Source organism: Salvelinus namaycush, chromosome 15, assembly GCF_016432855.1.
Source record: "Salvelinus namaycush isolate Seneca chromosome 15, SaNama_1.0, whole genome shotgun sequence".
NCBI lineage: Eukaryota > Metazoa > Chordata > Actinopteri > Salmoniformes > Salmonidae > Salvelinus > Salvelinus namaycush.
The window spans coordinates 26,871,264-26,885,617 of record NC_052321.1 but is presented as its reverse complement, the minus strand read 5'-3'; the positions used below and the strand labels follow the sequence as shown (position 1 = coordinate 26,885,617).

The following is a 14,354-nucleotide window of genomic DNA, read 5'->3' as shown; positions in this document are numbered from 1 at the left end:
AGTAACCAAAAATATATTTTAGATTTTAGATTCTTCAAAGTAACCACCCTTTGCCTTGATGACAGCTTTGCACACTCTTGGCATAGTATATGTTACTTGAACTCTGTGAAGGATTTCTTTGGGCTGCAATCTGAGGTGCAGTTAACTCTAATGAACTTGTCCTCTGCAGCAGAGGAAACTCTGGGTCTTCCTTTCCTGTGGTGGTCCTCATGAGATCCAGTTTCATCATAGCGTTTGATGGTTTTTGCGACTGCACTTGAAGAAACTTTCGAAGTTCTTGAAATTTTCCGGATTGGCTGACCTTCATGTCTTAACGTAATGATGGACTGTTGTTTCTCTTTGCTTATTTGAGCTAATCTTGCCATAATATGTACTTGGTATTTTACCAAATAGGGCTTTCTTCTGTATACCACCCCTACCTTGTCACAACACAACTGATTGGCTCAAACGCATTAAGAAGGAAAGAAATTTCACAAATTAACTTTTAACAAGGCACACATGTTAATTGAAATGCATTCCAGGTGACTATCTCATGAAGCTGGTTGAGAGAATGCCAAGAGTGTGCAAAGCTGTCATCAATGCAAAGGATGGCTACTTTGAAGAATCTAAAATATATTTGATTTGTTTAACACTTTTTTGATTACTACATGATTCCATATGTGTTATTTCATAGTTTTGATGTCTTCACTATTATTCTACAATGTAAAAAATGAAGAAAATCCCTGGAATGAGTAGGTGTGTCAAAACTTTTGACTGGTACTGTGTGTGTGTATGTATGTGTAATATATATAATTATTAAAAAGTGACAGCTTTTGTTCTATGTAAATATTTCGAATTGAAATAAATTAAGGAAAAGTATTTATCTGGGGAATGTATGTTCTTTCACATCCATTGACTTGCTTTGTGATTGCAGTGCCTCTACTTTCACATTTCCTTAAAAAAATATATAATTTGTGAGACAAAGTAATGTATCATTGATGACTAACTATTGGGTTTTTAAATTCTATTTCCCAGCTCCACAAAGAAAGACAATGTAGTGGTGTGTGAGTTAATATTTGCTCTGACATTTCAGCATACCCTTTTAAAGCCATGGCATGGTCCCTTTATATCAAATTGCCCACAGTTCAGAAAATCCTGTGACTTTTTTCCACCTCTTAGAAGGAGGGGTTAAATAGTCAATTTCTTCCATAAAAGTACAACAAGATGGCAATAGAGACAGACATGTGCAGCCAAAACACACAAGAGCTGATTCAGGACAATTATCCCCATTCTGAAGATGAAGTGGCATTTCCCTCAGTCGTGTTTTACAGAGGCAGGCACCAAAAACACTCCTGGGCCTCTATAAAGAGTCTCAGAGTAGGAGTTCTGATCGGTTTTGCCTTTTAAATCTTAAATTAATATGATTATATGGACAGAGGGGACCTGATCTCAAAATATGAGTTTCTCACAGTGTATCAACGTTGCCAGAATTGCAGTACTTTAATGTACGTTTTTCTGAACCTGGACAATTATTGGAATTTAACAATTTATTGACTGCTTAAGTGAAGGCGATCTCTTTGAGTTTTGAATACAAAATCAATTATTTGACAAAAATATACTAATCTTGGATGTAAGAGTTTGCTTTTGTCAGAGTAAGCTGTCAACCCTTTTTGGGTCAGGAAGGATGTGTTGAGCTTGCTGACATCTGAAGGCTTTCAAATTCTAGGACTGTAAAAAAGAAAAGGTTCTTAATTTGCCTTAGGGCAAAGTCATCTAAAATCTAAATGTTTTTTGAAGGAGTCCATATTTTGTTTTTGCTTGATTTAAATCAACTCAAGCTCAGGAATGACACCAATGGATTGAACTCCATTGAAGTTCTAAGGACTAAATCTTGGTCTGAGCATTGGCTACACATTGTTATATCCCTCGTGGTCATCGTTTAGATTTTTCTGTGAATGGACTTGGCATTGACCATGGACTGACGGCCAAGGTGCCTGTGCATGCTCTATCAAAGATCTGCTTTAGGTAGATGTCATATCTTACCCTACCCAAACCCCATGCTAGTTTTTACTTATGGAAAACATAGAGGGAAACATCTCCCTAGAGAAAACCATCACCAGCTGCATTGTGGAGACATTGGAGGAAAGAATCCCTGTGTAAACCAAGCCTACTTTAATCTCCCTCTTTGGCCCCATCAAAAGGAATGACAAAACCCCTTAATTAACTTATCCTTGATTTAAACCATGAGACAAGGGTATTTTGTGGCGGGAAATAGAGTAATCCTGCCCTGGTGGTTTAAACTGTGGCAAAATCAAACAAGCATTACTGTGTTATGTGTCTTTAGTGGTGCAGGTCCCGGGGACAAAAAAATATCCAGAAATATTCTGTATTTCTCCTGTTCCACCATCGTCTGCAACAAATCATAATTTTACAAAGTCCCTTTATTGTTTCCCTTTGTTATGTTTTGTTTTGACATTGATACAGTAGCTTCTTTTCAGCCTTCCTCAAATGTTTATAACAAAATTACATCATTTCATTTCCAAATCCCACAACAACAACTACAGTGCCTGAAGAAAGTATTCACACCCCTCAACATTTTCCACATTATGTTGTGCCTACAATGTCAAAGTGGAATTATGTTTTTTGATATGTTTACAAATTAATTCAAATGAAAAGCTGAATTGTCTTGAGTCCATAAGTATTCAACCCCCTTTGTTATGGCGCGCCTAATTAAGTTAATGAGTAAAAATGTGCTTAACAAGTCACATAATAAGTTGCATGAACACTTTGTGCAATAATAGTGTTTAACATGATTTTTTAATGACTACCTCATACAATTATCTGTTTGGTCCCTCAGTCGAGCAGTGTATTTCAAACATAGATTGAACCACAAAGACCAGGTAGGTTTTCCAATGCCTCGCAACGAAGGGCACCTATTAAAAAAGCAGACATTGAATGTCCCTTTGAGCATGGTGAAGTTATTAATTACACTTTGGATGGTGTATCAATACACGCAGTCACTACAAAGATACAGGCGTCCTTCCTAACTCAATTGCCGGAGAAGAAGGAAACCGCTCAGGGATTTCATTATGAGGCCAATGTTGACTTTAAAACAGTTACAAAGTTTAATGGCTGTGATAAGAGAGAGCTGAGGATGGATCAACAACATTGTAGTTACTCCACAATACTAACTTAAATGACAGAGTGAAAAGAAGGAACACTGTACAGAATACAAATATTCTAAAACATGCATCCTATTTGCAATAAGGCACTTAAGTAAAACTGCAAAGAATGTGGCAAAGAAATTAACTTCATGTCCTGAATTCAAAGCGTTATATTTGGGGCAAATCCAACACAACACTGCGTACCTCTCTTCATATTTTTAAGCATGGTGGTGGCTGTATCATACTATGTGTATGCTTGTCATCGGTAAGCACTAGGGAGTTTTTTAGAATAAAAAATAAACGTAATAGAGCTAAGCACAGGTAAAATCCTAGAAGAAAACCTGGTTCAGTCTGCTTTCCAACAGACACTGGGAGACAGATTCACCTTTCAGTAGGACAATTACCTAAAACACAAGGCCAAATATACACTGGAGTTGAATGTTTCTGGGTGGCCTACTTACAGTTTTGACTTAAATCGGCTTGAAAATCTATGGCAAGACTTGAAAATGGCTCTTTAGCAATGATCAACAACCAACTTAACTGAGCTTGAAGAATTTTAAAAAGAATAATGTGCAAATATTGTACAATCCAGGTGTGCTAAACTCTTAGAGACTTACCCAGAAAGACTCACAGCTGTAATCATTGCCAAAGGTGATTCTAACATGTATTGACTCAGAGGGTTGAATACTTATCTAATCAAGATATATTATGTTTTATTTTATATGCATTTTTTTAACAAATAATATATTTTTTCTTCCACTTTGACAGTATTTTGTGTAGATCATTGACAAAAATGGACAAATCCATTGTAATTCCACTTTGTAAGACGACAAAACTTTTTAAAAGTCTAAGGGTGTGAATACTTTCTGAAGGCACTGTGTGGGTTCTTTTTGTCCCAAGGTCAAAAAGTCTGTGTTTCAAATCTAGCTAGTGCTATACAGGGAAGACCGTGGTTGTCACAGTTTTTGCTCTTACCTGTATTACTAAGGCTCTCAAAGTCACTTACAGGAAGACTCAAAGGAAGATTATTCATATTATTATGAATACAATATTTAATAAAATAATCTTTACAAAAAAAACTGGTGAACATAAAATGAGGATAAAAAGTGTGCTTACATATACTTTTTCAAATATATACTACTATAAAATATTTCCAAAAGAGAAAAGAGCTGTTTACAGTTCATTTACATTATGTACAGACCTTTATAACCCATAGAATACATACATACATACATACACACAGTGCATTTTACATGAACACATAAAAAACTAATGGCCGTCTAACGGTTAAATCTCAAACATTTCCCTTCTCAACAAAATATGAACTTCACCAAGCTTTCACTTGTACAATGATCTTTATACAGAAGCTTACATGTCTTTAAAAATATGTGGGGGACTTTCATACAATTTGTGTTTCTTGCCAGAAATCAAATGCTCTCTAATATTCAATAAATCCAATCAATAAATGTGGAAAGGAGGAGAATGAAAAGGAAAAGGTTACCTTTATCTGAATTTCCCTTGAAAAGCATGGGGAAGACATCATATTTGATTAGGTTAAAGCAGAATTATGGCGAAATACACATTGCATAGATGTTGTTAAGATCTGTGAATTTCATATCAGAATCCCAATTCAATAACAAACCAATGCTCTTACACAAACAAAACTCAAAATATATTTTGTCAGTGTTAACAGCTACTAACTTTAACATTGCCCAGGTCAAACCGCAACTGATGATATTGTTAAATTAGAATCAAGCATGCAGATCTCAAGTCAGAATACCTCCCACAGTGCATTTGGAAGAGAGACCATCCTTGGATAAGCCGACCCGGGAGTCGGTCAGATGTTCACAACAACACTTTGTACTCGTGAAGCATCCATGAGTCTTGAAACAACATCCATCCTAACCATTGCACAGCTTTCACCTTTTGTTGCGTTAGAGTCTAGGATTTTGAGGCATTTTCCCCCAATGATCTTTACAACACTCAACACCAAATCCTAACATGTGTCCATTGTTCTTGGCAAAATTGCTCAAGCTTTGTCAAGTTGGATGGGGATCGTTGATTTACAGCAAACTCTGTCTTGCCACAGATTTTCAGTCGCAAAATGTGCAACAAAATGTAACAACTGTGCAGGGGGAATACAATTTCAAGACAATGGACATGCTAAGACAAGCTTGCTGAAGTAAACATGCAATGAAGTATGGAACAGCTCAATCACTTCCTTGTCCTGCCATTTTCATGAAAATGTGTTTGGCATTATGGATCACAAAGAAGCAGAAAAAAACCAGTCATACAAAGTAGCTGTAATAGGACACGCACACAAACAAAGTGGAAAAAATACAAATGTATCTAATATCAAGGCATAGCATACCAGAGGAGCTACTCTCTGGACTAAATTAGCTTTTGGGGTTTATTTTCTGCCTGCCACTTTTGTTTTATTATCCTTTGCCGTATTGATGTAATTTAGATAAAGGGTATACACGCTAATCAAGAAGCTCTTATGGTAACTATTTTCCACTGAGCAGAATGTCACTGCAGTTGAAAAGATATTCAAAAAGGAGGGTAACTTTGATAGTAATCATGTTTCCATCGAAAATATGTGCAACAGGAATTTACAGGAAGTTGTATCATTACACCCCCTTTTTCTTAATGTTTGGGCAGTTTCATGTTTACATTTAAATAAAAACTCTGGAAAATTGATTCAAACATTGCTATTGATCAATGAATGTTAGGTGAATTCAATGTTTGGAGAGTTGCATTATAGCCATGTATCGGCCTCCTGGAAATTATGTGCCACTAAATCTCCTCTGCTGTTTGAAAATATAACACAAGCAGAGAATTTCTTGTTTGTTTTTGAGCGTAGTCCTTAGTTCAAAATGCCACTATAGTCCGTTTTGCAGGATTTTGTTTTAATTCATAAAGAACCAAATCGGTTTAACATAATCGTAAAAGAAAACCGTAAAAAGTAAACAATCTCTGGTTTGGACTAAAACATGTGGAACAAAATGCATGAAAGCTGCTTTGGATTTTGGTTAGAAATGAAATGAAATATTTTAACAAACAGAATTCCAAACAAAAGAAGCAAACACTCAAATATGATAATTAGTACATTACATTTGACTCACATATTGTATATCAGTACAAATACTCCTGTACTTAGAAATGCACTAGTCTGTAGTCATAAATTATCGACTATTTGCCTTTTGTGCAAAAACATGGGAATATATCTATTTGAAGAAATACAACTAGATGTACATAAATCTTGATACACCACACGGGGGTCAATGCAGACAGAATGGTTTGGTCATTTCAAATTATATTCAAGAATCTTTGTTAGAATTTGACTTGGAATTACAGGAAATATAATTACATTTAAACTGAGACTCAGTGATATGACGTTACCACAAACAGTGTTAAATATATTACACAGAGAGTGTGATGCAAAAGGCTGATCTCTTTCACCAATACTATGAAATATCTGTAAGGGAGTTCTCTCCTAGGGACACCACATATGATCTGTGCCTAGTTTACACTTTGCAAGTGGTTTTGTTTCCTATGTGTTGACTGTGCATATTTAGTTACCTTGTATTAATGTGATTCCACTGGGATTTGTGAAATAATATACAGTGGGGAATTTACACTTAATTACCACCTTTGAAAAGCAGGTAATAACTTATTTCTTGCTGTGATACCTGTATGTTTGGAATGACAATGAACAAACACGGCAGGGAAGAGTTGGCTAAAGCACAAACATACACTACATGACCAAAAGTATGTAGACATCTGCTCATGGAACATCTCATTCTAAAATCTTGGGCATTAAATTGGAGTTGGTACCCCCTTTGCTGCTATAACAGCCTCCACTCTTCTGGGAAGGCTTTCCACTAGATGTTGGAACATTGCTGCAGAGACTTGCTTCCATTCAGTCACAAGAGCATTAGCGAGGTCGGGCACTGATGTTGGGCTATTAGGCCTGGCTCGCAGTCGGCGTTCCAATTCATCCCAAAGGTGATCGATGGGGTCGAGGTCAGGGCTCTGTGCAGGCCAGTCATGTTTTTCCACACCGATCTTGACAAACCATTTCTGTATGGACCTCGCTTTTCCGCAAAGTTGGAAGCACAGAATCATCTAGAATGGCATTGTTGGATGTAGCATTAAGATTCCCTTCACTGGAACTAAGGGGCCTAGCCCGAACCATGAAAAACAGCCAAGACCATTATTCCTCCTCCACCAATCTTTATAGTTGGCACTATGCATTGGGGCAGGTAGCCTTCTCCTGGCATCTGCCAAACCCAGATTCGTCCGTCGAACTGCCAGATGGTGAAGCGTCATTCATCACTCCAGAGAACACGTTTCCACTGCTCCATAGTCCAATGGCGGTGAACTTTACACCACTCCGGCCGACGCTTGGCATTGCGCATGGTGATTTAAGGCTTGTGTGCGGCTGCTCTGCCATGGAAACCCATTTCATGAAGCTCCAGACAAACAGTTAGTGTGCTGACGTTGCTTCCAGAGGCAGTTTGGAACTCGGTAGTGAGTGTTGCAACCGAGGACAGACGATTGTTACGCCCTACGCGCTTCAGCACTCAGCGGTCCCATTTTGTGAGCTTGTGTGGCCTACCACTTCGCGGCTGAGCCGTTGTTGCTCCTAGACATTTCCACTCACAATAACAGCACTTACAGTTGACCCGGGGCAGCTCTAGCAGTGCAGAAATTTGACAAACTGACTTGTTGGAAAGGTGGCATCCTATGACGGTGCCGTGTTGAAAGTCACTGAGCTCTTCAGTAAAGCCATTCTACTGCCAATGTTTGTCTATGGAGATTGAATGGCTGTGTGCTCAATTGTATACACCTTTCAGCAATGGGTGTGTCTGAAATAGCCAAGTCCACTAATTTGAAGGGGTGTCCACATACTTTTGTATATATATATATATATATAGTTGGACCAGCAGGCTAACATGCCACTCTGGACTGAACTCTAAAATAAAATGGAATAGATGGATATTACATCCAAAGACCAACACATGTTGCTGTTTGATCAATAGTATTTAGCAAAATCATGTGCTCTTATAATTCAGTACCTGGAGTGTTAAATGGTGAATTCCAATGTTCCATTTCCCTGACAAGGAATTCCTATGGACATTATATAGCCTATAGGTTCTGTGCTGTTGACAGGGAAATGAATCGCCATATCAATCAAAGTTAGCACGGGATCTGCTTGTTTAAGTCATGTACATTACCAGCTGTAGTAGAAAGCCTACTGCAAAAAAACGAAATTTCTCAGTTGCAAGCAATAATAAATCGGAGTCATGCCATAAAAATCTGCTTCAAATTCACCTTGTCGCCCTTCATTCATACCGCCTTCATTCATACCTTAAATGTTCCATATCATATACCTCTGATCTTTGCATAGTAATGATATAGAGTGATATAAGCAAATGCATTGTGACACAGCTATTTTTCTAAGTTAACTGTGTAAATGGGTCCTATAGCATATCCCTAACTAAAGATCACGGTTCCTCCAACTTGGGCTGATAGACAGAGGTTTCTACAGCAGACAGCTCCATAAATGGGAGACGTTTTCTGTCTTGCTAAAGAGATGCATAACAATGTCCAGATTTTTCAATACTGACAGCAGCATTATCTAAAACATGTCCAAGAGATGACGGTAGGGTCTTGTGTGATGCAAACTGCAATATTCAAAAGTCCTTTTTGATTGTGTCCTCCCATACATTTGAAATGTTGTTTTAGTTAAGAGCAAGCACAGTGGGAGCAGTTCAGTGGAACTAAAACTGTCTTACAATGTCTTCTGATAGTTAAAGATATCAAATAATTTACTCCCATGCCTCTCTTATAGGCACACACATGTACTCTAACGCTGTTGTCATAACGCTAGAAGTCTGGGGTTTTGTTCATTTCAATTCATTCTGTCTGCTGTTCAGCTAATTTAAAGCTAGGGCTGATGTTTTATACACTTTATCATAAATGAATTACTAAAGTAATGTAATAGAACCAAAGTCAGAAGCATAGCAGTTGTTTAAGAATGGGATATTTACTAAAGTTGACAGCATCGAACAACATGCAGAGCCAAGGGGACAGAGAGAGAGAGAGAGACGGAGCATGTTATGAGTAAAGAAATGCTAAAGAGCTCATGAAATTAAATAGCAGCTCAATGACAAATTCTAATAAATTAAGCAGCAAATTAGATTATGTTCCACTCAAGTTAAGGCAGATCAGTAATGAGCATACTTGTCGGGACTTTTTTCAGCAAATCACAAAATACAGTTGGTTTAGGGGGAAGAGATAGGGGAGGCCTGCGTTAACAAGCGCATCAAACCACCAATTGATTTTCCGACAAGACAATCAGACATCCCCCTCTGTCGCAATGCTACCTGCAGCCACAGCTCTCCACCACCATGTCCTCATACTGCTTGTAGACCACATTGTTGCCAGAGTCAATGTAGAGGATGCTGATGGGGCTGAGTTTGGAGGGGACACAGCAGCTGGGAGGGCTGGAGTCAGGGTCCATAGAGTTCATAAGTGTCTGAATGATGGCGTGATTTGTTGGCTCCAGGTGTGAGCGCAGCGGAAAGTCACACACGCCCTCACAGTGGTGCGCCTCATAATCCAGCGGTGCGATGATCCAGTCGTCCCAGCCCAACTCCTTGAAGTTGACATGGAGCTGCCTGCGGCTGCATCGAGTCTTCCTGCGCCCGCTGCCTCCACCACTCCTTCCTCCTCCACCTCCTCCAGCACCGACGCCTCCTCCTCCCCCACCAGCTCCACCTATAGATCTGCTGGTCAGGGCAGTCCGGCGTCTGCGACGCCTGGATAGGTGACCAACCACGTCACCAGAGAGGTCCAAAGGATCCAGAAAACCCATGTCTCCTCGCACTGCCTTTATCTGCTCCCTGATCTCCTTGAACAGGTTCTCTTTCCTGCGGGTGCGAGAAAAAGCCACCAGCAAGGCCCTCTCCTGGGGCTGCCGAGACTGGCGTCCCAGCCCTACTGTAAGAGGGTTGGCTGCCTCTTTGGTCAACTCCGAAACGACCAGCAGGTCAAAGCAGGCCACAAGGAGGTCGTTGCTCGCTGCTGTCCTGTGGCTCCTTCGTCGAGCCTTCACGCTTGCCCACACGTCAAATACATCCCATTTGGGAGGCTCGCCATCCAGAACGTCGACTGTCCTGGAATCCAGCAGCCGTCTCCCAGAGTTCCCCTCAGACGAACAAGTGTAGAGGAGGAGGCGATAAAGATTCCTGCCCCATGTCAGCACAGGAAGGAGATCCAGCGGTGGCTTTCTCAGGATCCTCAGTTCTGCCTCCACAAGCTCATCAGTCCTGGACAGACTGGAGAGGTCGAAGAGATAGCGCTGGCCACTTCCCCAGGAGGAGTGATCTGTAGTGGAATCAAACACAGGCTAGTCACTTGAATCTAACACTAACACACACATACACAGTTATTAAAACACACCTATTCCAAAAGAGGGTGGGGAACGCAAACCAAGCACTGGACGTCAGCTGACTTAAATCTCTTTGAGTGTCTGCGGCCATATGTAAACAAGTCTTCAACGTTTGGCAGGAACTCCCCTTTGGTCAAGTGCAGTGGCTCTCTACGCTAGACAGAAAGCCTGTGGCCATGAAGCCCTGTCTGTGTGTCTCCCCCTCGGTGGGAATACCGTTTCCACATGCAAGCAACAGAGCTGACAAAAGCTGCAGGAGCAGGCCAGGAGGAAAGCACTTGGCTGACCTGTAGGCAGGCTCAAGTCCTTGGCAGTATGTGCTAATTACACTGATTGAGTGAGAGGAGGGTTTGGCGAGACACTGGAGAAACTGAAACTGAAGTGGCCTCAGTTCCCTTCCTTTCTTCCTCCTTCGGTCCATATTTCTCATAGAGAGAAAGTGGTGGCTTTAGAGATTTGAACACACCAAAGTGATGGGGATGTAATGTATATTTAGTAGAATGTTTGGATTTCATATAGTGATGGGTGCACATACAGCTATAGTCCACAAACAAACAGAAACCTGACACTCACCTGAAGTATCACATACATGAAAAAGAAAGACAAACAAAATAATATTTAAATAATTTCTATGCATCTGATATGTTAGTCACGTCTACGTCCTCCCTCCCCAGAGAATTCAGTTTGGCACGTAACAGCTATTCACAGCATCAGCCATACCACAGTTGCAACCATGACGGAGATGTGGCAATTGGCAGGGGGGAAAGCTTGCTAAGAGGGAACAGACTATCGCCTAACTTTCAAAAGTTTTCATGTTGACATTCAACCCAAGCAAGAGGTCTTGGGATACGGTGCAACCTGAGGACGAAACCGCAGTTCCATGGTTAAAACATGAAGGGACTTTCTTCTCCAATACAGATGGGTAGCATAAGAATCCAAGGCCAGATTGTGGTGTCGTGTCATCGATGCATTATGGAAGGGACCTCAAAATAAATGGAATTGTGCACAGTGAGGCTCCTGCTGGAAAAGGACATTCAAGCCTTTGTTGAGTGCAGATGATCTCTAGCCCTTGTCCCCCTCTGAGAAAGACCAGCCAGGCAGGCTTAAGTGGAATACCCAGACAATGAAAGGTGAAGGGAGCAGCACTATCCTAGCAAATATCCGCTTGCAAAACAAAACAATGACATAACCCAGACTATGTTGTAATCTCAGTGAATAAAAGATAAAGCTGCATTCTTTTCATATATTCTGTGTCTACATGTACCTGACGTGAACTTGCTCTGTGAGCTTTATGGGGGCAAGTGAATAGGAAAGTCAGTGCACACAGTTAAACTCACACATAGGTGCACATTGACTAGATTACTTTGTTGGCAAAACTAAATTACATCAATAAAAAACTATAATATTGTCTCTTAAGACTACTACTAATTGCTGACTTTGAAACCAAAATACAAGGAAATGATACTTCTCATCTCTGATGCATTTAAATGATTGTGCATTAAGACCGAAAAGATGTTCATGCCTGTTTTGGAATCTAGTTTAAAATTATTTTTAATTACCTCCACTTTTACCTTCTAATTGTGTTTGTTCTTTAAAACAAGTTTGGAATCATCAAAAAGATTATGTAAAATGACTATAGTCCTTTGAAAATAATAACACATTTCTTAACACACAAGAATAACACACAGTTATAACATGTTTTGAGAGGAAGTAGAGAAATAATTCCTTGCCATAGGTCTACAAACCAAAATGTTGAATAATCATTGCTGTTATTGTTATTGTTGTTATTATAGTTACTATTATTGTTGTTGTTATAATGTATAGGTTTACATGAACCTAAAACAGTGTCATTGTTATTATATTTACATGAAAACGTATTCCTTAAAAATCCTGATTAACAAATTGCACTATGCCCAATAAAAAACAGTTTTGGACATAGTTTAGGTACTTGAATTCCTGCTATTTACTTTGATGGAATAGGCCTACTGACAGAGTATACTTATTCAAACAAATATTCTATGTGAACACCCGTTTTAAATTACAAGTATGTTTTTATCAGCAACACCTGGACTCGGGGAAAGCAGGCCTTTTCGAAGTGTTTAGCTCAAGGTGCCAGTGAGGTTTATACATCACAGATGTTAGAAATACGAGACATTTGACTTCATATTTCGTTGGAAGTATTTAGAGTATTTAGCAAACTCCCATATAAATTAGAAACAAATGTAGGCTACCTCCCCAAATAGACTAATGTTTCAGTTGTAGGTAGCCTACTTTAGACTCCTTAATACTTTTCAATAACGCATTGTTGCCAACGTGACAGATGTCGGGATGTGGCGTAGGGGAGCATTTCAAATGAATGCATTCATCTTAAAATAATGACTGCTGGAGAAGGAAATTGTCAAGCAATTCGCTGTAAGGTTATCAGGTTTTTCAAGATATTGCAATTCAATGTTTCTATTTTAATTAATGAGGGGAAATCATGTTTTTTTAAATGGCAAAAAGTTTTTTTTAAACCCAATGACAGACATTTTTCTAAATACTCCCAAATCAGTTGTCTCGTATTTACCATATAATTTTCCAACACAGACTTGTCCAAATAGGTTGACCTATAATACAGCAATTTGCAGTAGGCTATGGATATTTGGATAACTGATTGATTGTAACCCATTAATCACAATTAATTTATTACGTCCAGTAGAGTCAACTATTTGAATTGCCTTCAAACCCAAAATAAATGGCAACCACCATGATTAAGTCTACCTTGAGTGATAATAATAAACCTACTGATTTCACTTTCACCCACCTTTTCCTTGATCCACGAAACTGGTCACCGTGTTGGCGTGTCTTGCGGTGCGAGGAACACTGCTGTTAAGCCCTCTGCTCTCTATCTCAGATAGTGTCCTGTATAGAGATACCATATACTCATGGGGGACGATAGTATCATTTATCGGAGGGTCTTTCCTGGACACCGCTGTCGGCTCTCTGCGACTCCGCTCATCCAGATGTGAAACAAGCCCGTTATCATCCGCACCGGAGGGGTACTGCAATGATCCAAGTACCGCTGCCTCCAGAATATTCCCAAAGCACAGGGAAAGCCATAGCAAAGGAACAGCAGCCCTAATAGGATCCATTTTCAGTGGTCTATAGCTGTAAATGAGAAAGTTGGACGGGTTTGATGACTTTGGAAACTCCCCTTGCTCTTTAGATTGTGTTAATATCATGGATTTGGCTGACACTGAGTGGCTACATTGTATTCTCTATTGCACTGTGTTCAACCAGCGCCCCTAGCGAGGAGCAACAATTGTAGGATACTTTTTCAATCAAGATGCTTTGAGTCTCACCATCTTTCCCAGCCAAAGTATAGGCTAGCCTACATATATTTCGGTAACTAGTCTGCTTAATAGGATTTATTCATAAACCGTTACAAATTATTGTATATGGGGTTTATGAATAGTTTATGAATATGTAATAAACCGTTAAAACACATAGGTTGAAATTGTGTGCTTGTTTTTTTGTTCCTTGCCAAATAGTGAGTTTATGTGACTTCACTGTAGCCCATTGATAATTAGCCTGTTATTATTGCCAGTGCATGCAGCTAATGACAAGGACACATATCAATGTGTTTATTTATAGATGCATAAATTATATTGGATTAATCTAATCATTAACCGTTACAGTATACCTACGTAAACTCTTTTATACATAATTTCAAGTAGGCCCTATACCTTAATGTAAATAGTTAGCCATTTTCA

At 39.4% G+C, this 14,354-nt stretch overlaps 1 protein-coding gene across 1 annotated transcript; it reads right to left on the bottom strand.

Annotated features, from left to right (window-relative positions):
- Window positions 1-9,194: 9,194 nt before the first annotated feature.
- Window positions 9,195-13,733, bottom strand: LOC120060385 (growth/differentiation factor 6-A-like). Its single transcript, XM_039009672.1, has 2 exons — window positions 13,406-13,733; window positions 9,195-10,538 (listed from the first exon to the last, which is right to left on the bottom strand). Exons 1-2 carry the CDS (start codon window positions 13,731-13,733, stop codon window positions 9,532-9,534), a joined length of 1,335 nt encoding a protein of 444 aa, XP_038865600.1. The 3' UTR covers window positions 9,195-9,531.
- Window positions 13,734-14,354: the final 621 nt, after the last annotated feature.

Excerpts from the sequence above, each read along its gene's own strand:
- LOC120060385 (XM_039009672.1), bottom strand. The coding sequence starts at position 13,733 with ATGGATCCTATTAGGGCTGCTGTTCCTTTGCTATGGCTTTCCCTGTGC. Across the intron at positions 10,539-13,405 it reads TTTCGTGGATCAAGGAAAAG|ATCACTCCTCCTGGGGAAGT; the intron begins GTGGGTGAAAGT and ends ATTCCACTACAG.